Source organism: Schistocerca piceifrons, chromosome 10 (assembly GCF_021461385.2).
Source record: "Schistocerca piceifrons isolate TAMUIC-IGC-003096 chromosome 10, iqSchPice1.1, whole genome shotgun sequence".
In the NCBI taxonomy this organism is placed as follows: domain Eukaryota; kingdom Metazoa; phylum Arthropoda; class Insecta; order Orthoptera; family Acrididae; genus Schistocerca; species Schistocerca piceifrons.
Window position 1 is genome coordinate 114962313 of NC_060147.1, and position 27240 is coordinate 114989552.

Genomic DNA, 27240 nt, shown 5'->3' on the forward strand with positions numbered 1-27240 from the left:
AAGGAGAATGCTGTGCTGTGCTGTGCTGTGAAAATGGGCAGTTTTATTTTGGTTTTCATTCTCACTAACAGTTTTAACTGCTGTAGCAGGGCATTTAAACCATTAGACAAATTGCTTCCCCTATTTATATTCCTTCTCCTTATTCATAATTTTGCACAAAAATTCTACACATCAATATGCTGTGGTGTTTTCTTCCTCACAGTTAGTTTTCACAAAAAAAACATGAAAGTTGTATTATGGATTATCGGCCTATGGTTAGAATCTGAACTGTCCAAAACTGGCACTCTTATGCATTCACTGATTAAAACTATACGAAATACTGTCATTGAAACTATTATCTACACAGATCCAGAAGCTGGAGAGGTCTCCCACATACCCCATATGCCATTGTTTCTAACTGATTTACCCATTCATTTACATGACTTCATTGCCAGTCCAGGTTTCATATGCAATAACAATAAACAAGGCTCAACATCAGAGAGAAAGAGAAAGGGGAAGACAAGATGGGAAGGGAAGGGAAGGGGGGGAGGGGAGGGGAGGGGAGGGGAGGGGGAAGGTGATTTGGATATGTATCCAGTTCCCATACATATGTAGCAATTTTGAAGCACTGCCGAGTTTGCATGGAAAGTATAATGTCAAGTTTTTGGTTTTTTTTTTTCCCCCGATTTCATCAATGATTCATGTCAAAGAAATCGTCGCTCATTATTCTGCAGTATCTGTTGCTCGATCCTCCAGAGCACTGGTCGTCAAACTTATGAAGCTTCTTAGCTACAGTACCGCTTTTAAATCTTTCTGTGAACTACCAAAAGAAACTAGCACAGAAATAGGAAATTTTTTATATTACATTTTTTTTGCCTACAAACTTACATTTATAATAAATATGAAATGAATTTTAATTAAACTATGTACTGTAAAGTGGGGTGAATAGAAACAGTTTTCAACTTCAAAAGAAAGAATTGATAATTTTAAAAATATATATGAAAATCAAAATTAAATGGTAGGGCTTCTGCCTAGCTTTAAACTGACAATTAGGTTTGGGACCTTGTATTATAACATAAAGAAATAAAAATGAGGTGTTTCCATCCACCCCAAAAAGAGCAGTGAATAGAAACAGCAGTTTTAACCTTATTATTGGTCTCTGGGGTGAGTAAGGACATGGAAAATGTGTTTTGAATCCAGGGGAATAAGAAACGAAATTTACCTGGTTCAAAAAGTTTTTAATCAATAAAAGAACTAAGTAGGCTACTTGGTTTTAACATTAAATTGATGAACCTGGTTTGCTTGTTAATACGTTAAGTTCCTGGCATCAGTTTAAAAACGATGTCTTTGAATCTACAACTCGCACCCCTAGAAGTAACGAAGAGCTTTCGAACAGTATCTCCTTGATTAAAAACTATATGGCTCCTCTTCTGTTTAAAGTGTTTAATTGGTCTTTTTGCTTAAAAAATCAATGTAGTCCCTGCCTTCCAAATAACAAATTTTGCATATATACAATCTAAATGACTGCTTTCATTTTCCATATACATCAACCACAGCATAATCTCCTGAGCTGAGGGTAGTGACAGGTGGTTCTCCAATTCTGTCAGATTCTTAGTTTTTTTCTGAGGAAACAGTGATGACAACTGTTTTATTCACCTTATTAACCCCAAAAACAAGTCCCAACATTTTCAGTTAGCCAAAAGACAAGTCATGTTAAAAGTATATTTTAAAACTGAGTCTTTTGTTAATGAAACGGAACTGCAAATTTGCTTACCATGTACTTCAACTAAAACAACACAATTTAGACTGGTATTTACAAAGTTTGAAGTAAACAAATTCAGCAGCACATATGATGTTCGTCACAGAATGAACAAAATATCAACCGATAGTGTTGTCAACTTTGAAATTCGTATTTTCCCTGTAAGAATGGTTCAAAAATAACTTAGAGAAACAAATTTGTGAATAATATTCCCATTTGTGTTCAGTCATGACAGCATAGAACTTTTTTGGGATTTTTGTTTCTGTCATATTATTCTTACTGCCCATTTTTTTGCAGTCAGAGTGATGTTCTCTCGGTAATTATTCCATAAAACATTAGTAATTGGAAATGTATTAAATATCTCAGGAGGTTGATTCATTTGCTCCCAAATCTAGCAGTTACACAAAGAGCAAAAGTAGCTGAATTTAATTTTTTGAGAAGCTCAGTAATATGCTTCTTCCAGTTCAAGTTCTCATCAGTATGTACTGACTCTTGTTCATGTGCTACATCATTTGTTGATATTACTCTATTTGCCAAACAGAACTGAGTATAGTGCGTTTCCTCAAAACTTAAGGATAGAACATTTTCAGAGGACCACTTAATAATTCTTTGTAAAATGTCATTAACAGTCTCTTCCATTGCTTTCTCTCTGATGGGATTTATTATGACACCAGTATTGTCTGTAAAAAGTACCAATTCTCCTTGTTGAATGTTTGAGTGGAAGGTCATTCACATATGTCAGGCAGAGGAGTGGATCTAAACATGAACCTTGTAGGTCTCATTTTTGTGATTTCTCCCAAGTCACTAAAATTTACTACCTTTCCAACGTCATTTGAATTATTCAGCATAACTTTTTCCATTCTCTTTAAGTATGGTTTGAACCAGTTGACTGTAAGGCCATCAGTATAATAAAACTTAAGTTTTTCTACTATTGCAATTCCATGAAGTCCATGGAACATTAACCTTAATCTTCCTTCCAGCAGATATGAGCTTCTTGAAATACTGAATTCATAAGTCAGGTCATTTACAACTATATAATCATAACCATCTTTGTGAGGCAAAGGTGCTTTAGCGTGCATGTATTTGAATAAACTCATTTTAAATGGTAAAGACATAATGTAATTGACATTCCTGTCTGGTTATAGGTTTGGCATGCCTGAAATTTCTTAGATGGAGGCTGTTTAATGCCACCACTCCTCTAACAGTGAAAACTTGGGGCATTCTTCAGCAACTGTTATTGGGAATGTTTGTGGGATGTCATGGGCCTCCAAGATAGGGGATCTCGGTATAACTACTCAGATTTAAGAATGGGACAAACTTGTATTTGTAGGAAAAAATCTGCCTTAATGGGTGCTATGTGTTAATGAGATACACAGTTTGTGATGGCATGAGTAGGTAGCAGGTGCTTTTTGAGACAACTAGTGGTTTGCAAGTCATAGAAAGTCAGTTGCTTCCAGACCAGATGCAGCAACTACTGCTTAATCCTGAGCAACATGAGCCATCAAGAAATGACTCTCCAGGAAGCTTTCAAATTCATGAAACAACTCATAGTGCTGTGATACACCTTGTTTCTTGTGACCGGGAATATGCATTGTTAGTATCTAGATAATTTTTGAAATTGACCAACAACATAAGATGTCAGCCTCAGAATGATGTTTACTTTTAGTTGCTGTAGCGTCAACCTGAGATAATTGTATTCTTTACACATTTATTTCAGTAGCTTCAAATAAAGATGACATTTTCTTTCACAAGATTTCAGTTAAACTGATTCCATAATTTTTCATAAAATGTAAAGTCCGCCCCTGGTAGCTGAGTGGTCAGCGCAACGGAATATCATACCTAACAGCCCGGGTTCAATTCCCGGCTGGATCATAGATTTTCTCCACTCAGGGACTGGGTATTGTGTTGTCCTTCTCATCATCATTTCATCCCCATCAACACGCAAGACGCCGATGTGGCGTCAACTCGAAAGACTTGCACCAGGCAAACGGCTTATGCAACGGGAGGCCTTAGTCACACGGCATTTCCATAACATTTATAGCTTTTCTGTCTGTTAACTAGACTTTTAACATGTAAAAACTAATAGTCCTCATATATGTTGGTTCTTTCCACATTACTGATAGAGCAGTATGTTACCTTTGATTGCTTCACTTTTATAATTGTTATAAACCTTTTGTTTCGTTCAGCATTCTGTAAAGCTTCCAATAAGATGAGAGAATTGTTTCGTAAATAAATTTTTCAGGTGGCATAGTTAAAATTTATCATTCCACAAACAAAGCATTTATTTTCACTGTTCATAGTAGTGAAACATAGTGACTGTCAGAAGTGTGTCATAATCTCAGCTACACTGTCTTCCAAACAGAAAACCTTTGCATTACTAGGTATAACAGGAAGACTGAACGTTTCCAAAGTTAAGTTCATACAAAATTTTTCATCTTTTTTTATACAGTTAAAAATAACAGACATAGATACTCAGAACAAAATGTCTGTATCTTCTCGTGATTGATGGCTGCTGGGTAAAGGTGTCATTCTGAGTGGTGCAGTAGTGATCCACTCCAATGAAGTACACGCATTTGTGTTGCTCCAGTCCCTTTTCATTTAACATAAAAAATACAGATTTATCTATTTCTTTCACAAAATCATGATGAGTAAATACTCTCTAATCATATTTTTATGCATCTTCATCCTCATGCTGCTTAGGCAGTAAAGGTAGCAGCGTGCTCAGAAATTCCATCCCACTACAATGTGTACATTCCTTAGCAAAAAGGCATATGACACAAAAATGGAGAGATCATATCTCAAATTAGTTTCACAACTGGGGTTTCTGGGTCCATTCCCACTTTCCCTACAATCCTTTCTTACAGAGCAGTATTTCCACTGCACTGCTGCGAAAATAGCTTCAGGCATATTTACACAGTAGAATGGTGCAGAGTGCATGCAGAGAGTTATCTTTATTGCTGCAATTATCAACTGTACCCAGTACAATAGGGGCCAGCCAAATGCTCACTGTTTGTTGACGGCTGTGTGATGTAATTTTGTTCTCCCAACCACATAGTGGTAACTTTTAAGCTGCAGGTGACACTTTTGAGGTTTCAGTAGTGGACTCCCAGTACAGACTTTACATTTTCTTTCTGAGGTACATGTTGCACGAATTTCACCCACAGCCAATACATTTTTAATATACCTTTACTGCACTTCAACTTGTTCATAGTCTTCTTCATCACCCGAGGTAGATATTTGAAAAAATTGTACAGCAAGTTGAGTGCAGCAAATTCAGCTGCATCAGAACTTTATGGAAAATCAGTGGCAATGAGTGAAAAATGTGTGCCAGATCAGGACTCGAACCTGGGATCTGCTTATTAGGTAGTTTGCACTACCCGGACACAGTGCTTATCGCAAATGCACAGACTATCTCGTCATTCTCCCTGGCCTGACCCACACTCCCAACTAGCGGCACTATCCACAGTCCCGCCCATCTACATCTACATCTACATCTACATCTACATTGATACTCCGCAAGCCACCCAACGGTGTGTGGCGGAGGGCACTTTACGTGCCACTGTCATTACCTCCCTTTCCTGTTCCAGTCGCGTATGGTTCACGGGAAGAACGACTGTCTGAAAGCCTCCGTGCGCGCTCTAATCTCTCTAATTTTACATTCGTGATCTCCTCGGGAAGTATAAGTAGGGGGAAGCAATATATTCGATACCTCATCCAGAAACGCACCCTCTCGAAACCTGGCGAGCAAGCTACACCGCGATGCAGAGCGCCTCTCTTGCAGAGTCTGCCACTTGAGTTTATTAAACATCTCCGTAACGCTATCACGGTTACCAAATAACCCAGTGACGAAACGCGCCTGGTACGGATCCCACACTGATGAGCAATACTCAAGTATAGGTCGAACGAGTGTTTTGTAAGCCAACTCCTTCCATGCTCACATATTTCAGTTTCCCACTGGAAGTTGGATGAAGTGTGCATCCACACTGAAGGTTGTCACTGCGCATTCATGCAAATTTTGTATACTAATGTACAGGGTGACCCAAAAGCCCATTAACATTTGAAACTGTACTAATACACAAGATGTAGGTTGAGAGGTAAAAATTGACACAAATTCCTGAGGTTTTATTGAAACCAAAAACGAATGGATAAACTGGCCAACAGGTAGAGCTGGCTAGCAACACGTCAGTGACACCACATGAGAATCATTTATAAAATAAGCTATAGTGAGAGAGCGAGTCGGATCATCCCTAGCCTGGCTGATAAACACCTGCTGCAAACTATGACTTTTATGCAGTATGGTGCTCCACTCCATATTGCTACATGTGTGGAACATCCCTTTCGCATGTTGTTTGGTGAAAATCGTGTGCCGAGCTGCCACTTCCCAGGCTCCTGGCCCTCATCTGTGTGATTATTGGTTTTGGGGTTACCTGAAGTCACAAGTCTACCACAATTATTCGACCTCATCAGGGATGATAAAGACAACACCTGACAGCAATTTCTCACAGTAACTACTGAAATGATGTACAATGCTGTTCACAATGTTGTTCCTTAACTACAGGTGTTGTTGATGAATGACAGCTGACATGTTGACCACTTGTTATAAAGATCATCACTTTTGCGAAAAATCATTTGTTAAGCTGATAATCGATTTTGTATTGTGTGAAGCACCATGTGTTGGTCATTTTGTGCACTTTCTTTTGTTTCAATAAACCCCATGTCATTTCAATCATGTCCCATCAGTTATTCCCTTCTACCCACATTATCCAGTGAAGTATTGAATTTTCAATTGTTAATGGGCTTTTGGGTCACTGTGTACAATCTTTATGCATTTTATCCTTAGCCAGTAAATCTTTAATACACTTACACTCCACTTTAATTTCTTTGTGGTCTTCTTCATCATATGATTTAAATCAGCAAATAGCATACAATAAACTTTATCTACTAATGTAAACTCCTTTGTGATTTAAATGGGCAAACTAACAATGCTTCAGTGTATGTAGATAGTTTGAAGTGAGGTGACTTTGTGTTCTGTAACATTTTCCCCCCACACAGCGTTTTAAGGATCAATTTGCCCATAGGTTCATGGTGTTTTGCATAGGGTCATATGTGATGCTCATCTGCTGAACTCACAGATTGCTTTTGAGAATATCCGGGATAGTTCATTCGTGATATTTAGGATGCCTTTTCTATGCAAAAACTGCGTAAAGAGGTGTCATTCCGCTCAGTTAATGGGCATATTGTAAGCAGTGGCAACAAGGCTGCTGATGCACCAGTCGAACCGGCTTGTCAGGAAAATGCCATGACAGTGTGTGAGGCTACCATGCATTTGGTGATATCATTGGTGAGGAGGACAGTTGTTGCTTTGCAGGAAGAGAGGGGCTGAGTGAGTGTGGAAGGGAACAAACCTTGGACGATTTAAATCAACCACTCAAGTAAGGCACATCTTCTTCCAGTTATTCAAACTGAATGATGTAATGCTATTTCCCCTCCTTTTAAAGGCCTGCCATCAACCCTTGGATTCCCTGTACGAGGTGAAGGATCTCTGCAATGTGTCAATTTGTATCATTACTGCAACAGTGAATCGTGGTTTATTAATCTCAAGACATACATTTACAATCTTCGTAATTTGTGTAGAGGAGACACACCAGAAATTTGCATCCTAGTTACAATAGTTCTAGCAAAAAATAATATAGCATTAAAATAATGCATATATTAATAAACAGCAATTCTTAATTGGTGGAATAAATAACAAGTTTATCAGTTTGTCCTTCATGAATTCATCCACTGAGTAATTTGAACAGAATAATATTGACACAGGGGGGAAACATCATGGAAAAAAGGGAAAAAAATGATTAATGAAAATTTGACAAGTAGATAGTGCTGTAAGTATTAATGTAAATGGGGTCAGCTACAAATGACAGATGAATTGCAATACAATGGCTATGGTTTGAGTTGCACATTACGCCACCCGTACCATCCATGACTGCACCGATTTCTTCCATCCGATGTGGTACTACCTTGCCGTGGTGGATGGGCTTGCATAACAAACAGTGCTACAACTGTTATCTGCTGAACTAGCGCAGTCATGCACACTGAACAGTACGGGTGGTGTAATGCGCAACTTATTAGTCATTGTACTGCAATCTGTCTGTCATTTGTAGCCAATCTCATTTATGTTAACACTTGTAGCTCCAGCTATTGTCTAAATTTTCATTAATTGTTTTTTGTTCCATGACATTTTCCACTGCATCAATAATGTTCTGTTCAAATTTGATGTCATTCTGAGCAGCGGTTCTCTTTCTACAGTATTTTGAAACTGGAACTTTGATTATGGATACCCTGTATATATGAACAATATTCTAGATACTCAAGTGAAGTGATTTTATATGAAAAATTCATATATCTTTTAAAAGTAACGTTGAATATCAGTCATTCATTGAGCAGATGTCACAACCTTCTTCTGCCATAAACTGTTCCCTTTTATTTTATTATAAATCTCCATTCCTGTATATTGAGAGTCTGGGCATAGAATCTGTGACATGTTACCTTTGTCACCTCCCAGACATTTTACACCATTGAGCAATATATAAAATCAATAAAAATGAGAACGATTTTAAAAAAATATGAAAATATGGTTCAAAATATTGCCTCCTGCTGTACCATGTGTGAATTTATATTTCACTCAGCTCTTCAGCTAAGTCTCACTTATTTGGTTTGTATGTTAATATACTTGTCTTCATGTACCGTCTTTTTTTTACTCAGAAGACCACTGCTTTATACGCTACAGTATTGTAAGACCCAGCTGCAAGACCCAACCTACACAACCACCCAACACTATCTGTTCCAATCCTGTCACATTCATATCCTGTCTTACTAGATGTAGGGCCACTAGAGATCAGAAATGAGCTCTGTATACTTGCTTGGAACTTACTAGTGGGTCTGAAACATATCTTGTAAAAGATGTATTATTTTTCAATTTTTAAAATTCTTATGATGAAATAATTAATCTGTAAGAGAGCAACATTGTAAAATACGTATATAACATCAAGGACTACAGAATGACTACTAGTTGTAATTCAAAGGCACTGTATATGCAAAATGTCAAAGAAAATCTGTAAACCTCATTCAATTTTTTGTGAAACAAAAGATTCAGAAGTGAGGTCTTCCTCTTCTTGTAACTCACTTCAGATGTCTACGAACCTATAGGACATGCATGTAATTGAGCTATGTAATTTATGTAATCTATTGAATAATAATTGTCATACTAAGAGTAAATGAGTCTGAATTCCTTGTAGAAACCTTTTAGAAATGATGTATTAATTTTACCATATGAATTTCATATTGCAGACGAATGAGTCGGCAATTGTGTGTGCATTGTTTGAAGGCAGAATGACCGATAGCTTATGCCATTTAAATACTGCATTCTTAAAAAGTAGAACCTGTATATCCTTTTATATGAAGTTCAAACTAATACTTATTACCACTTATTAAGTGGAAGTCAGTTTAATACTTCCATGGTCAAGAAGCTTTCAAACAGTGACCATGTACAATAACGACCAGGGCCTGATCTATGAAAGATAACAAGCGATGACCTACACAATACAATGAACATAATACAACATAACAACATAACTGATTACTTATTGATGTGTGTTGTTGTAGTGACCACATCACACCATTGCATTTGCAATTTGTCTTTCCCACGGCAAACCTTTATTTGTGCTTTACATACTTTTTACTCAGTTTAATTATTTTCCTCACTGTATTATCTGTCAGGAAGGAAGGATTACAGATCCTATGACATCATCTCTGAACCCACCATCTCTATATGCTCAGAGAGTCACCTTGCAAGAGTCTGCTGCTGCCTATTTAACTGAAAACTCTTCACTTGAACCTGTTATTGAGTACTAGTGGACTGTACCAGCATAGAAATGAGAGTGAGTACGCAAGGTTGCAAGTATGACCAAGGATTTGTGGCATTGCCAGTACATACACATACAGATGGGCATGGCTATTATTATGTAGGGTCCCACCCACCAATACAGTAACTGCTAAGGTAGCAGTGAATATTGTTAATATTGTTCTCTCTCTCTCTCTCTCTCTCTGTCTCTCTCTCTCTCTCTCTCTCTCTCTCTCTCTCTCTCTCTCTCTCTCTCTCTCTCTCACACACACACACACACACACTCACTCACTCACTCACTCACTCACTCTCACTGTATATGCGAAATGTCAAAGAAAATCTGTAAATTTCATTTAATTTTTTGTGAAACAGAATATTCAGAAGTGAAGTCTTCTTCTTCTTGTAACTGACTTCAGATGTCTATGAACCTATAGGGCATGCATGTAATTGATGTCGTCTATTGAATAATAATTGTCATACTAACAGTAAATGGGTCTAAATTCACTGTAGAAACCTTCTAGAAATCGTGTGTGTGTGTGTGTGTGTGTGTGTGTGTGTGTGTGTGTGTGAGAGAGAGAGAGAGAGAGAGAGAGAGAGAGAGAGAGAGTGGGGGGGGGGGGGGGGGGGGGAGGATGGAATACCAAAAATATAAGGAAAGGATAGGTTGCTACTTACCATAAGGATGATATGTTGAGTGCAGACAGGCACAATGAAATGACACATACACATAGCGTTTGGCCTAAGTTTTCTTCAGTAAAGGATACAGGATACACACACACAGTCATCCACACATAAATCTCACTTCATGCACATGACATCCATCTCTGGCAACTCAGACCAGAATGCAACTGTTACATAGCATGGAAGCAGAAAAATGGAGGGGGAGGGGGAAGGGTCAGCAAGGCACTGGTGGGGGGCGAGAAGAGTGCTGTCTGGCAGAGCATGCAGGGACTAAACTGCCAACAAATACGGTGTGTGGAGGATGGTAGGATGGAAAGTGAAAAAGGAGAGGAGTGAGGAAGGGGAAAGATGGGTGGGTGTATTGGTAGAGGGCCATGCACAGAGTGGGTGGGAGATGAGAATGGGGAAGAGGTGATAGGTCAGAGGGGATGGAAACTGTTGGGTGGAAGGGGTGGGGGGCAGTATATTTACCATAGGTCGAGGCTGGATGATTATGGGAGCAGAGAAAGTCTTGTAAGCATAACTCCCTATCTGCACAGTTCAGAAAAGCTGGTGGTAGACGGGAGGATCCAGATGGGTCAGGTAGTGAAGCAACCACTGAAAGCAAGCTTGATATCTTCCGCCACATGTTGTGCCACAGTATGGTCTGCTTTGCTCTTTGCCACAGTATGGCAGTGGCTATTCATCCTGATGTACAGCTGATTGGTCATACCAATATAAAATGTTGTATAATGATTGCGGCAGAGCTAGTACATGTAATATCTGCTTTCGCAGGTGAGCTAACCTGTGATTGGATAGGATAAGCCTGTGACAGGACTGGAGTTGGAAGTGCTGTGGAAGACTCAGGTGGAAGACTGGCCCAATCCACACACCCTGCTAGAACCATTGCACAGCTTTTTATAATGGTATGACCAACAACCAGCTGTTCACCAGGTTGAATGGCCACTACCAAACTGTGGCCCAGAGCAAAGTAGACCACTCAGTGGCACAACATTCAGCTGAATATAACATGCAATTATTTCAAGGGCTGCTTCACTACCTGAGCCATCTGGATTCTCCCCTCCACTACCAGCTTTATGAACTGCACAGATGGGAGTTGCCCTTTACAACACATTCTCTGCTCCTGAAATTATGCCAGCATTGATCTACAGTAACATACTGTCCCCCACACTCTCCACCCAACAGTTCCTATTCCTTCTGTCATATCACATCATCCCTATTCTTGTTTCCCACCCTTTTTGTGTGTTGCTTTCTGCCAACACACCTGTCCATCTTTTCCCGCTCCTCTCCTTTTTTGCTCTTTTGCTCCTTTTTTCCCCATTTCCTTGTCCCACAACCTACCGACACTGTGCCTCGTGGCAGTCTAGTCCCTGCACACTCCACCAGACAGCACTCCTCTCCTCCTCTCATACCCTGCTGTCCCTTCCCCTCATGTGCCCCATCCAGTTTCTCTTGATCCCCTGCTACATGGCAGTTGCAGTGTGTGTGTGTGTGTGTGTGTGTGTGTGTGTGTGTGTGTGTGTGTGTGTGTGAGTGTGAGTGAGGAGTGAGAGAGAGAGATAGAGAGAGAGAGAGAGAGAGAGAGAGAGTGTTTTTCCTTTACTGCAGAAGACTTTGGCTGAAAGTTATATGTAAGTGTCTTTTTGTTGTGCCTGTCTGCAACTCTGTGTGTTGCTTTTACTGTGAGTAGTAATGTTTTCCTTGTATTGTTATACATAAGTATGGATATGTTTATCTATAAGTGTGTATGTATGTATATAATAGAGGGAAACATTCCACGTGGGAAAAATATATCTAAAAACACAGATGATGTGACTTACCGAACGAAAGTGCTGGCAGGTCGATAGACACACAAAAAAAAACACAAACATACACATGAAATTCAAGCTTTCGCAACAAACTGTTGCCTCATCAGGAAAGAGGGAAGGAGAGGGAAAGACGAAAGGATGTGGGTTTTAAGGGAGAGGGTAAGGAGTCATTCCAATCCCGGGAGCGGAAAGACTTACCTTTCTCCCTTAAAACCCACATCCTTTCGTCTTTCCCTCTCCTTCCCTCTTTCCTGATGAGGCAACAGTTTGTTGCGAAAGCTTGAATTTCATGTGTATGTTTGTGTTTGTTTGTGTGTCTATCGACCTGCCAGCACTTTCGTTCGGTAAGTCACATCATCTGTGTTTTTAGATGTGTATGTATGTACGTATATGTGTATTACAGAGGAACCGTGCAGAGACTCCTCTGCATGAAGTCGGAATAGCAGTTGGGTTCTCTGATGTGTCTTTGAAGTTAGTCAAACATTGTCAGAGTTCAATTATTTATTAATCATATTTACTGTCATCTTGTCTGACACCAGCCTTGTAGCCAATGCCTCATTCAGCTGCATGTTGGATTCCCACTGACAACTACCGAGTCAGCTACTTTTCTGCAGGCCTAGGCTTAGAATGAGTGACCTCACACTGCGGTGTCTTCCTAGTGCGGCTGTGGTCCACCGAGAATGGTCTTATACTAGCTGCTGGAGTGTCCTCGATCCCACTGTTAATTCTACATTGACCTTTAATGACAATCCATGATGTGGTGTTGGAAGTCATGTGGTTGGTCGATCTCCTTCCTACCAGCTGGGTAGGTTTCAGGACATAGAGGGGCCTAGTGTCAAACAGGAATGTGGACCCCACGAGGCCCTGCTGCCGGTTTCCATGCTGAAGCTTAGTTCTGTCAGCACTCTGCGATGTGCTGTTGTTGGAAGACAGTCAACTTCTCCATCACCAGTGGTAGGCAGCGAACAGTACAAGGTTCGTCAGTCCAAGACCGTCATCTCAGGTTCATCTTCGGCTGGTTCGTAGACTGTACTGGGACAGATTTGCTACAGTGTCATAATTGTGGAATCGAGTGCTATTATTGTGAATACCATCAATCCCAACGAGTACCTCCTTGAGAGCTGGAGAGCTCGAGTATTTAAAGGCACGTAATATGAGTCTATGATGTGATGCTCAGTTCGTAATGACCACGTGTGTCCTCCTTATTGTGCTATATTCACTTAACAGGTTCTTAACTGCTGTTTAGGTTCTCTGATACTGGTTCTTGTGAAATGCGTACAGTTTCTTTCAACATCTCTTACGAGGTAACAAGTACATGTGTCACATTTCTGTTGATTTTCTGTCCCATGCTTTTTTATGCTGACTTCATCCTCTCTCTCTTGGCACAGTGTTGTAAGGTGCTGAGGTCTGACCCACTTGCGACATACCACTTACCTCCTGCCTCTGACATGACCACACTTTGCTTGTAGTAAGGTGAACGAGTTTTAATCAAATTTTGTCATTTTTCAACCCCTTACTATTCCCTGCCATAACAGTATGTACATACTTTTTGAAGAGTGCTGTAAATTTATTGTAGTAATTAATCTATGTTCAGAGAATGTCTAATGAATCTGTGATGACAGTACAATAAAACAGTACACAAGGATGAAGTGTGCTCTCTCAATGGTGATTAGTTATTAAAATAAGTTTACAGTTGTCATCATAAAAGTTACATAAATGAATGATAAGCTACAGAACTTGCTATTATCCCACAAATGCAGGTTGATGTGACCAAAAGAATAGACAAGCAGTGTGCATTTTTGCCGTAAGGACATGACGGTAGTGTTGCTTTGTGTCCAGTTTTCATTTTTTCACAAGAACACAAGCATTTTGTTTGTATTGGACGAATTTTGTATATTCTTCATCTGGAGCATGGACTGTAGCATCAGACTTTTTCCAGGCACTATAATTCTTCTAATGCAGTACATTTGCAATTGTATTCACTGCATCACTTAATTTTAGTTTTTCACTCTCAACAGTCTCACAAAACACAGCTTTGATAGAGGTCACCTGATCCAAACAATCAGTCACTTCACTCTGTCGGTGCCACAGGGGGCATTCATAAATAATGCAACCCTTTTTTTCTGAAAGCAGGTTGATTTTATTCAGGATCCAATATATCATATTATTCCCCACTCTTTTGGCTACAAAACTCTATTTTTTAACAAAACCTCTGTCCAATGCGACAGTCTTACACCATCTAACTGGAAGGGCCTGTACACCTGCACAATATCACTCTACTGATAGATGTTGGAGCCAGCACCTCCCCATTATCCACATGCTTCCCACGGAGTGCATCCTCCTTTAGGCCACACAGATGGATGTCTGAAGGCACGAGATCCAGGCTGTAGGATGGGTGATGAAGAACAGTCCAATGAAGTTTCGTGAGCTCATCTTTGGTGAGCAGACTACTGTAAGGTCTTACTTCATCACAGAGAAGCAGAAATTTGTTTGCATTTTTGTGGTGACGAACATGCTGAAATCATTTCTTCAATTTCATGAGGGTAGTACAATACATTTGAAAGTTGATTATTGCACCTTGAGGGAGGACATCAAACACAGCTACCCCTTCAGAGTCCCAGAAGACCATCACCATGACTTTACCAGCTGAGGGTACAGCTTTAATCTTTTTCTTCAGAGGGGAGGTTGTGTGGCGCAGCTCTGTGGATTGCTGTTTCATTTCTAGTTCAACATAATGAACCTATGTTTCATCACCTGTGATGATGCTCAGCAGAAAATTGTCATAATTAGTCTCGTAATACCCAAACAATACCACACAGATGGTCCTTCACTGTTCTTGATGGTCTTACGTTAGGCGGCTAGGAATCCAGACGGCCCACACCTTTGATTACCCCAGCTCTTGGACAAGTCTCTCAGCACTACCAACACAGACATCCAGTTGAGCAGCGAGGTGTTTGATTTCAATCCTTCGATCTTCTCAAATGAGAGTGTCTGCTTGTTCCTACGTTGCAACAGTCACGGCTGTGTGCAGCTGGCCGGCATGTGGGTGATTGGACGAGTTTACACAACCTTGTTGCTGTGATGACAGACACCTCGCCCAATGACTAACCATGCTTTTATTCACTGTCAGATCTCTGTACACATGCTGCATACACCTGTGAATATCTGCGATGCTCTGGTTTTCCATAAAAAGAAACTCACTGATGGCTCTCTGCTGGGAATACACCTCTATTATAGATGCCATTTTGAAGGATATGTGTAATGTCACCACATATCAGAACTTTGTCAAAGTATCGGGGCTGAAGTGGGAATGTTCCACGATGTCCCACAACAAATTCTGCATTTTTCCAACTGAAATTGGCCAAGAAAAAAAAACGTGTTGCATTACTTATTGAATGCCCCTTGTACTTTACAACAGCATGATCATGCACACAACTTCCATACTAAGTCATGGCTAGCCTAACTCCAGCTCACTTCAGTAAGAGAGAGCAAATTAACAGTATGAAGCGACCACAGCACCATCATTCTCTGACTCAACATACCAGAAAAACTACAGTGGGAAGGAAGGAAGCCAGTCTAAAACCGATGTAACAGCAGCACCTTGATCTTTTGTGTATGGACCCCTCTATATTAAACTCGTATAGCTCCACTTCTGACCTCTAACGGTCACACATGAAGTCGGTTGTATCATACCACCAGTGAATGGAAACACCCAGTCTGTGACTGAGACTAGAGTTCATCACTCATTTGTGGAACACCTCACTGAGCATAATGTACTTGAATTGTATGGCTTCTTCAGTTTCTGTGCTATCTGTATTTCAAACCACTAGTTATCTCTAGACGAGGACATCATCCAGTGACTTGTTGTGTTCAATCTGGTTTTTGCATCTATCAACAATTCTATACATCAACTGCACGATGAGCTGCCGTTACTTGTTCCATTATCTATATCCCACAAAGGAGCTGTATCTTCAGTAAAAGTGACATGAGAAAAGACACTGTGTGGATTGAGGAGTTAAGCATTCATAGATGAAACTTCAGTTTTGCTATACAATGACGGCTTTCATGACCGGGTGTCTTAGCTGCTGGTGATCCTTCCACACTGTGTGGCAGTGTTCCTTAAAACTTCTCTGTTCCCAACATTTCATCCAGAACTGCACTAGACATCTTCATAGGTGCTCCTGTGTCTGTAGAGTCTGGCCGACTGACAGGTTGGATTTTGGAGAATGACATAAATACTGAGGAAAAGGCACTTGCTTGAAGTTTACATGTGCTAGGCAGAGACAATCCTTGTCAGGGATAAAGGTTAACTATTGATTGTCACCTGTCCAAGAAAAACTTATCTATCAATTCTGTAGAGCTCATGTCCAAGTACCACTATGCATCATGGCTTCTTCTTTTTTGTTAAAATTATAACCAGGTTTATATTTCTCAATGGCTTCTCTATATAGTCATGAGTAATAGCCTGTCATTTTACATAAAATTTTAATTTTTCTGATTTCCTGTATGAAAGGCCTGCTCTGCTATGCCTGGATGCCGAATTAAAACATGTGAAGCAGGCTTTCGAGAAAAATGGCTGTTTAGGAAAAGAAGCAAATACGTGTTTCTATTACCAAATTACAGTAGGCCACAGAACAGTGATAAAATACAACAATGTAAAAACATAATGTTTAAAAAACTTTATTAAAAAATTAACTGATCTGTCACAAGGATCTAACACAAACATAACATCAGGTTGATTTTTAGACCAACGAAGAAAATTTGTCAAGCACTCCAATCTTTAAAGGATAAATGCCCTCCACTCTCAGCATGCGGGATATATAAAATAATGTGTACATATTGTAAGGTCTGCATTGGAATTACCAAGATAACCATGAATATACAGCTGAAAAGACGTAAATGTCTTTGCCAAGTAGGGAACAGAGAAAAATCAGCAGTAATTGAACATGCTCTTCAGTCAGGAAATCATGAAGTGAAATTTTTTGAAACCAAAATTTAGCTACACTGGTGAACTACTATCCAATGCTATATAGAGAAGCTGTGGAAATACATAAACATGGGTATCATTTTATAAGGAAAGAAGCTGCCATGAAATTTAGTGTTATATGCACAGTGGTTTTGCAGAATTAATACATAAATTTTATTTAGTACAGACAACAATTGAAAGTTATGTTTAATCTCAGATGAGGATTATCTCTGCTGATCATGTGCAAATTTTGACCACTCTCCGACATCCGACCCATCAGTCGGCCAGACTTATTTGAACCTGGACTACCTCTGAAGATATCCATTGGGTGGGTGAAACATTAGGAATGGAAAAGTTTCAGGGACCTTTGTCCTACAACCCATATGATGCACCAACAGCTTGATTTTGGTTACCATAGCTTAACTGCTAAGCTTGTAATTTTCACCCCCAATGTTTGTGTTTGTGTGTGTGTGTGTGTGTGTGTGTGTGTGTGTGTGAATTGTTAAGGAATACAAAAATTTAAAAATTATATTAAACATTTCTGTTTCAGCCCCTCCAAAATATATGGAAATTGTCAATAAATTGACATTGGCAGATGCAAAGGAGGCTGGACCTTTTTTAGATGGGTGCAAGGTAAGTTTCAAAAAATCAAAATATTCTTGCACATTTCTTGTGAGAGACTTACTGTGGAAATGAACAGGAGTGTTTGTTTCGGCCACTTAAGGAAAATCATTTACTAATTGAAGCTACTAAATTTTCAATGTAACTGTGTTCTTTTAGGAATTCAGACTTGTCACTTTCTGTTTCATGAATTGATTTATTTAAATTTGGTTGTTCTGTTTATGCCATTTTCATATAAGGTAACGCATGACGTAGCATCATTTTACTGTGGCAGCTATAAATGAGTCTTATTTTGCCTTTTTCAAAAATAATGAAAACCATTCACTGGACATGTGTTGATTCATGTGTATGTGTATGTACATGAGTTTATGATTTGTTGTATCTTAACGACATGTATAATTATGTGTGTGCATTGCTTCAAATTGTAATTCAGACATTTGCAGAATTAATCATGAGTAATTGTCAATATCTACATATATGAGGGAAGTAAATTATTATCTGCAAAGTGGTTATAAAATTTTATTGTAATCAAATAGGAAACCTACAAGAACATCATTTTTTGACATAGTCTCCTTACGTTTCAATGCACTTGGTCCATTATTGTACAAGCTTTCTAATGCCCTCATAAAAGAAGGTTCTTGGATGAGCTGCAAGCCAGGAATGCACCGCTTCTTTCATTGCTTCATCTGAGGAAAATCAACATCCCCTTAATGCCTGTTTGAGTGGACAAAACAAGTAATAGTCAGAAGGGGTAAGAGCGGCACTATATGGAGGATGACCCAGTACTTCAAATTTGAATTTCTGGAGTGTTTCAGCAGTGTGGGCAACAGTATGTGGACAGGCCTTGTTGTGCAACAACACACCGTCTTGTGACAGCATTTCTCGGTGTTTGCTTCGAATTGCAGGCTTTATCCTGGCAGTAAGCATCTCACAGTAATGTACGCTGTTTATTGTTAGCCCCTTTCCCCATAATGTTCCAGTACTGGACCTTGTGCTTCCCAAAAAACTGGAAGCATCAGTTTTCCTGCGGATGGTTGGGTCTTGAACTTTTTCATGCACGGTGAATTTGGATGTTTCAATTCCATACTCTGCCGTTTACTCTCTGACTCGTAATGATGAATCCATGTTTCGTCACCAGTAATGATTCTGTCCAAGAAATTATTGTCACCAGTAATGATTCTGTCCAAGAAATTATCGCTTTTGTTACCATAGCAATCCAAATGTTTTTGCAAATGTCCAAATGTGTTTGTTTATGCAACTGTGTGAGTTGTTTTGGGACCCATCTTGCACAAACTTATGAAACCCAAGTCTGTTGTGGATGATTACGTAGGCAGAACTGTGACTAATTTGCAGACAGTGTGCCACTTCGTCAATAGTTAAGCATCTGTCTAAGAGAATCATTTCATGTGAACTTTCAATGATTTCTGCATTTGTGGTGGTAAACGGTCGTCCGGCACCTTCATCATGCGTAACACTTGTGCGACCATTTCGGAATTTTTCAATCCACTCGTAGACACTCCACTGTGAGAAAACATTGTTGCCATACTGTACTGAAAGTCTTTGATGAATTTCTGCCCCTGATACACCTTCTGACCACAAAAAAAAAAAATGGATCACTGAATGTTGTTCTTCTTTGGTGCATGTAGACAGTGGAGCAACCATGATTAACAGCACAGTAGCGGTAACGAAACTAATCAAGCAGCTTGAAAATTGCAAAGATATAACAACAAACCCCCCCATGAATCATGGACCTTGCCATTGGTGGGGAGGCTTGCGTGCCTCAGCGATACAGATAGCCGTATCGTAGGTGCAACCACAACGGAGGGGTATCTGTTGAGAGGCCAAACAAACGTGTGGTTCCTGAAGAGGGGCAGCAGCCTTTTCAGTAGTTGCAAGGGCAACAGTCTAGATGATTGACTGATCTGGCCTTGTAACACTAACCAAAACGGCCTTGCTGTGCTGGTACTGCAAACAGCTGAAAGCAAGGGGAAACTACGGCCGTAATTTTTCCCGAGGGCATGCAGCTTTACTGTATGGTTAAATGATGATGGCGTCCTCTTGGGTAAAATATTCCGGAGATAAAATAGACCCCCATTCGGATCTCCGGGCGGGAACTACTCAAGAGGATGTCGTTATCAGGAGAAAGAAAACTGGCGTTCTACGGATCGGAGCGTGGAATGTCAGATACCTTAATCGGGCAGGTAGGTTAGAAAATTTGAAAATGGAAATAGATAGGTTGAAGTTAGATATAGTGGGAATTAATGAAGTTCGGTGGCAGGAGGAACAAGACTTTTGGTCAGGTGAATACAGGATTATAAATACAAAATCAAATAGGGGTAATGCAGGAGTAGGTTTAATAATGAATAGGAAAATAGGAATGTGGGTAAGCTACTACAAACAGCATAGTGAACGCATTGTTGTGGCCAAAATAGACACGAAGCCCACGCCTACCACAGTAGTACAAGTTTATATGCCAACTAGCTCTGCAGATGACGAAGAAATTGAAGAAATGTATGATGAAATAAAAGAAATTATTCAGATGGTGAAGGGAGACGAAAATTTAATAATCACGACAGTAGGAAACATAGTAGGTGAATATGGATTGGGGGTAAGAAATGAAAGAGGAAGCCGCCTGGTAGAATTTTGCACAGAGCATAACTTAATCATAGCTAACACTTGGTTCAAGAATCATGAAAGAAGGCTGTATACATGGAAGAAGCCTGGAGATACTGACAGGTTTCAGATATATTATATAATGGTAAGACAGAGATTTAGGAACCAGGTTTTAAATTGTAAGACATTTCCAGGGGCAGATGTGGATTCTGACCACAATCTATTGGTTATGACCTGTAGATTAAAATTGAAGAAACTGCAAAAAGGTGGGAATTTAAGGAGATGGGACCTGGATAAACTGAAAGAACCAGAGATTGTACAGAGTTTCAGGGAGAGCATAAGGGAACAATTGGCAGTAATGGGGGAAAGAAATACAGTAGAAGATGAATGGGTAGCTTTGAGGGATGAAGTAGTGAAGGCAGCAGAGGATCAAGTAGGTAAAAAGACGAGGGCTAGTAGACATCCTTGGGTGACAGAAGAAATACTGAATTTAATTGATGAAAGGAGAAAATATAAAAATGCAGTAAATGAAGCAGGCAAAAAGGAATACAAACATCTCAAAAATGAGATCGAGAGGAAGTGCAAAATGGCTAAGCAGGCATGGCTGCATCACATAACTAATGAGGAAGTATTGAATAGGATTGGGGAGAAGAGAAGTTTGTGGCACATCTTGACTAGAAGAAGGGATCGGTTGGTAGGACATGTGTTGAGGCATCAAGGGATCACCAATTTAGTATTGGAGGGCAGTGTGGAGGGTAAAAATCGTAGAGGGAGACCAAGAGATGAATACACTATGCAAATTCAGAAGGATGTAGGTTGCAGTAGGTACTGGGAGATGAAGAAGCTTGCACAGGATAGAGTAGCATGGAGAGCTGCATCAAACCAGTCTCAGGACTGAAGACGACAACAACAACAACATAACAACAAATAGCCAAAGCATGCGTCATCAATGTAAAATGACAGTACAACCAAAATAAACAAAAATATAAGTAAATTGCAGATAATAATTAACTTACACTTGTATTTCTACATCCACACACCATCTCTAATCTCATCCTTCTGTCAACCGTATTTAAAACACGATTTTCTGTTTGTCAGGCAGGCTTTGGTGGCAAGCTTTATGCAGATGTACATGTGACAGAATAGAAAGATGGAGCAAATTAATGCACATGATTAAAAAGCAATATTTGAAATGAAATAAGTTATTTAGCTTATTTGCTTTCTGTTGTTTTCTTGGAGTTTCTGTAAATTGATTCAGATTCAAGGTATGTTCCAGCTTTGCTAGGACAAATCCACATTTTTGGTTTTGGTTTTCCATGTATAAATCTTAGAAATAAAATATTGCAGAGCCTTATTGATTTTCTACAATTATGTAATTTATTCTTTCCATAACAGTTTCCAAGACTGAGTAGTAAAGGGCCTGAATACATTACAGATCAGAACAGGCCAGAACAGTGTGAACATGCCATACCACTTTACAGAACACTGATGACTCGTGCCAAAAAGTTAGACTAAAATGACCAGTGATGCTCGACTTGTAATGCTAAGATATTTATCTTTATTATTAATCTAAAAATTGTGTCAATATTTTCTAAAATTTTCATTAAAGTTGCTTTTCAGGTTGTAATCCAAAAACTGTCAAGATTATTGTTATTATTATTATTATTATCGTCATCATCATCATCATCATCATCATCATCAAGTTTCAGAATTTTCCTCTCAAAATTCAAGCAACTTTTAGCGGTTTGATTTTTATTTTGAAATAATTTCTTATTACAATTTTTTATATTTGTATATAGTAAAATAATAATATTCTACAATTTATTTTCACAGAACCAAGTGCCAAATTTTTATTATTTATGACATATCTCAGTGTATCAAGTAATACATTTATGAGAGTGTACCAGGAAGTGTAGTACATAACATGTGTGAGCCACTGATCATTATCATTACACACCATACGGTATGTATTGGGGATTAGTTTTGGTTCTGATGTTACTTTTCGCCTTTCCTGTCAGTTACAAATATTGCATGGGAAGAGAGATTGTTGCCAAGCCTCTCTAATTTTACCTCCATTGTCCTTTCACAAGATGTATGCTGGAGGAAATAGTACAGTGTATTTCAAAAATAATATAGGTACTTTGGACACTCACATTTGTGAAATTGTAAGACGTAGAACTATGAAACTTGGGACACGTATTTACCAATCTCTCATGTTTAGATTACAGATGTTCCATACGTCCTCCGCCAATGACACAAACAATATCACATTGCGACTTGAATTCCTCCTGTACTCTGGTGAGATTGTCCATTGTCACTGATGTTATGGCAGTAAGGACCTGGTTCTTCAACTCTTCTAGGTTCTGTGTTAGTGTTGGTACACAAATTTCATCCTTAATGAAACCCAACAGGAAGAAGTCACAAGGTGTTAAATCTGGTGACTGTGGAGGCCAGCTGAGAAGTGCTAAGTCTTCGGCTATTTGACAGCCGATCCAACAGCTCGGTTGAGTTTCATTCAGATATTTATACACTTGGTGACTCCAGTGAAGGGGTGCCCGTGTCTCGTTGAAAAATGAAGTTGTCCACATTCAGCATCAGGAACAATGAGTTTTGTAACATAGCAAGATACTGATGACTGTTAACAGTGTTTCCAGCACCAAAAAAAAAAAAGGGCCGTAATCACATGAGTGGGGCACTGCAAAAAACATGTTGACTTTGGGTGAATCCTGTTACACGTTCAGTGTGTGCATGTGGTTTCTGTATGCCCCAAATTCAAATGCTGTGTTTGTTTACGTTCCCACTAAGGTGAAAATTCACTTCATCACTAAATGCAATGCATTGTGTAAGTGTTTTCTTTGTCAATTGTGTTCTGGAGCTCTTCAGAAAATGTCACACTTTTGCATTTGTGGTCACGATGTAGAGCCAGTAACAACTGTAACTTTTACAGCTTCACACCCAACTGATGTCTCAAAATACACCAAATTGTTGTTATTGGTATTTGTAACTTCTGACTCGCATGAAGAGTTGATTTTGTAGGATTATGTTGGAAAGTGGTTTGAATTCGTGCAACATTTTCATCAGAAATATGAGGATGGCCAAGACTCTTTCCTTTGCATACATATCCTGTGTCTACAGACTGTCAATACCGTACTTGAAAGTTCCTTTCATTCAGAGGAGCAGTTGTATACCTCAACTTGTAATATCTTTCCACTGTAATCACTGAATTACTGTTCACAAACTCGTGAGCACAAAGTGATTTCTGCTGCGGAGTAGCCATTTTGCAACATGTGACTGTAACCAAGCAAACAGAAGAGAACCAACACTTAGTGGCAATGTTTATAAAAATATACACTGTATCTGCTCCTCGAATAACAGAGCCATGGCACAGCGATCAATAGTTTCTACAACATAATACTGTGTAACGCGTATATTCTTTTTTAAACACCCTGTATGTTGGTCGCTCTCTGAATTTTAACTGTAAGCCACACTGTGTTGCATAATATCTCTCTTGTAGCATTTGCCACTACTGCAATGTGCAAGTAGAAAGGCAGGTGCGTGATGCCTTTTGCACAGAGGGAGAGCCAGAATATACTTTTTGGTATTGCAAGTGTGCTGTGTCTTCACTCATCGCCATGCTCTTGAGCCATTTTATAGTCTGGTAATTGGAAATACTGAGGTAGGTGCTACAATGTGCCACAGTTTCCACTTCTAACTCTCCCTAATTAAATTACATGCTCAGAAAACTATCACTGTCACCTCTCAACGTAAGACACACCACGTTTTCTTTCAATCTGTTCTGTTTCCCCTATCATTCCATCATTGTACATCTACAGCCACGTCTTCATCTACACCCACATGTACAAACACACATAGGAGGTCTGTTCAGAAAATTCCGAAACTTTGCCTGCTAAATTTTTCTGTGCTTTTACTTATTGTGTATGGCCTCCTTCAAAATATTCTCCTCCACTATTGATACACTGCTCCTAATGCCTTTTCCACTTCCAGAAGCAGTCTTGGTATGCCTCTTGCTGGATTGTGCGAAGTGCCATCTGCAGACTTTCTTTTATCTTGTCTGTCATTGTAATTCTTTGTCCTTTCAGTGGGATTTTCAGCTTTGGCAGGGGCCAGGTCTGGAGAGTACAGAGGATGGGGCAGCACAGTGATTTCGTTTTTTGTGCAATAGTCACGCATCAACTGGGATGAATGTGCGGGTGCATTATCTTGATGCAAGAGCCATAAATTGTCTCTCCTCATTTCAGGCTGTTTCCTTCTCACCTTTTCTGACAGACATCACAACACGCCCCAATAGTACCATCAAGTAATAGTTTGTCCCTGTGGCATGAATTCATGAAGAACTAATCTGTCAAAGTCAAAGAAAATTAACAACATGGCTTTGACATTTGACCTGACCTTACAGGCTTTTTTTGGTTTTGGAGAACCTTTCCTGACCCATTAGTTTTGGATAACCTTTCCTGACCCATTATGAAGACCGAACCTTAGTCTCAACATCATAACCATAGCCCCACATCTCATCGCCAGTTATGATTCTCTATAGGAGCACCTCATTCTCATTTCTGTGATCCAAAAACTCTTCACAGATAGCAAGGCAAAGGTCTTTATAGTATTGACCCATGAACTGTGGAACAAACTTGGTCGCAACACAATGCATTCCAGGATACTGTGTCAGGATGTCATGACAAGATCCAGCCAAAACATTACATTCTTCTGTGATCTCCCAGTCAGTCAGTCAGTCTTCGATTGGCACACAGTTTCATTGATGTTTCTGACATGAGCATCTTCGGTAGGAGTCAAAGGGCATCCTGAATAAGGGTGATCTTTAACTTCTGTCCAGCCATTTTTAAACCATGTGAACGACTCATAATACTGAGTATGGCTTTAGCACTCATCACCATAGGCTTCCTGCATCATTTGGTATGTCTCTGAAAAGGTTTTTCTGGAGTTTCACGCAAAATGTAACTCAGACGCATTGTTGCTCTATCCCTGCCATCTCGAAATTTGCAGACTGTGCAACACAATGTTCTACTCAATACAGCAGTGAACAATAACTTACCGACATACAACAATGAAACTCCTGGTAGTTACACATTAAACACAGACATGTGCATGGATGCCAATCGCATTTCACTCCAACACGTCATTGACACAATGTTCCAAAATTTTTTGAACGGACCTCTTATGTACATACATACCAGTCAAAAGTTTTCAATGACGTACCACAACTATAGATTTGTGATTGAAATAGGGATTTTTTTTTTTTTTAATATTCTATCATATCCCTGTTCTGATAATAAAAGAAGTATTAACATGTAAGGATTGACTGCTGCTTTTGTGTATTTGACTGGTTGTTCGCACAGACGGGCATTGATAATTATCCGCAAAAATACTGACATGAATTTACCTAAGATGGTTACATTCAAATAGGCCTTATTCCTTGAACTGTTTGTGAAGCAATCAGTTCGCATTAGTTTACAATACATCTACTTCTACATCTACATCACTACTCAGCAATCCACTGTACAGTTCATGGTAGAGGGTACCCCATTCCACTACTAGTCATTCTCTTTCCTGTTCCACCTGCAAATAAAAAAGAGGGAAAAGTGACTGTCTATATGCTCCCATAAGAGCCCTAATTTCTCATATCTTAGGTTTGTGATCCTTATGCACAGTGTATGTTGGAGGTAGCATAACCATTTAGCAGTCAGCTTCAAATGTCAGTTTTCTCCACAGTGTTCCTCAAAAAGAGCGTCGCCTTTCTTCCAGGGACCCCATTTGAGTTCCTGAGGCATCTCCGTAACACTTGCGTGTTTTTCAAACCTACCAGCCCGCATCTGAATTGCTTCAATGTCTTCTTGTAATCCTACTTGGTACAGATCCCAAACGCTCGAACGGTACTCTAGTAGTGTCCTACATGCAAGTCTCCTTTACAGATGAACCACTCTTTCCTAAAATTTTCCCAATAAACTGTAGTCGAACATTCGCTTTCCCTACCACAATCCTCGTTCCATTTCATATTGCTTCGAAACATTATACCCATCTGTTTAAATGACATGACTGTGTCAAGCAGGACGCTATTAATGCTGCATCCGAACATTATGGGTTTGTTTTTCATACTCACGTGAATTACCTTACATTTTTCTACATTTAGACCTAGCTGCTATTCATCACACCAACTAGAAATTTTGTGAAAGTCATCTTGTATCATCCTACAATCACTCAACTTCAGCATCTTTTTGTATATTGTGTGCATCTAGCAGTGTGTTTGTATACCTGATCCAGTGCATACCATATTACCTCCTATTGGGACAGAAGCAGGAGACTGTAATTGAAAAACATGCTGTAATTGTAGCTCAGTATCAGAAAGGCTATTCTAATAAAACAACAGGAACAAAATTGGCTTAGTCCCATCTGTAATGTTGTATATGTTGCAGTGGTTCTAGCAAACTGGTGCCAGTGCAAGTATTTCACAGTCTGGAAGACCCTGAGTAACATCATACAGGGAAGATCACTTCATCAGAGGATTTGTACTGAAATTCAAGAGGAAGTAAATAATATGCAAGCAGCTCCAAGCTTTGTCTCAACAGTGCACTGCCCCGTTTGTGAATAAGGTTTAAAGAGTTGCATAGCAACCAAGAAACCTCTGTAACATAAACAAAATAAAGTGAAAAAATTGCAATTGACACAGAAACATAAAAACTGAAGTGTGTAGCAATGGTCCAAAGTGTTATTTACAGACAAATCTATGTTTGAAGTATTTAGAAACGATCGTCAAATGTTTGGCAACTTTATGGAGAACATATGAAGAGATAGTGTTTGATGCCAACAGAGAAGCACAGTGGAAGTTTGGTCATGGTGTGGGGATGTTTTGTGGGTGATAAAGTTCGTAAACTAGTGA

General features: G+C 39.4%; 1 protein-coding gene across 1 annotated transcript in view; it reads left to right on the forward strand.

Annotated features, from left to right (window-relative positions):
* Window positions 1-27240, forward strand: part of LOC124718737 (DNA topoisomerase 2-binding protein 1-like) — a 95451-nt gene that overhangs the window by 22452 nt on the left and 45759 nt on the right. Inside the window, exon 3 of the mRNA XM_047244353.1 lies at window positions 17644-17726. Within this exon, the coding sequence (XP_047100309.1) occupies window positions 17644-17726 (83 nt within the window). The remainder of the gene's footprint in view (window positions 1-17643; window positions 17727-27240) is intronic.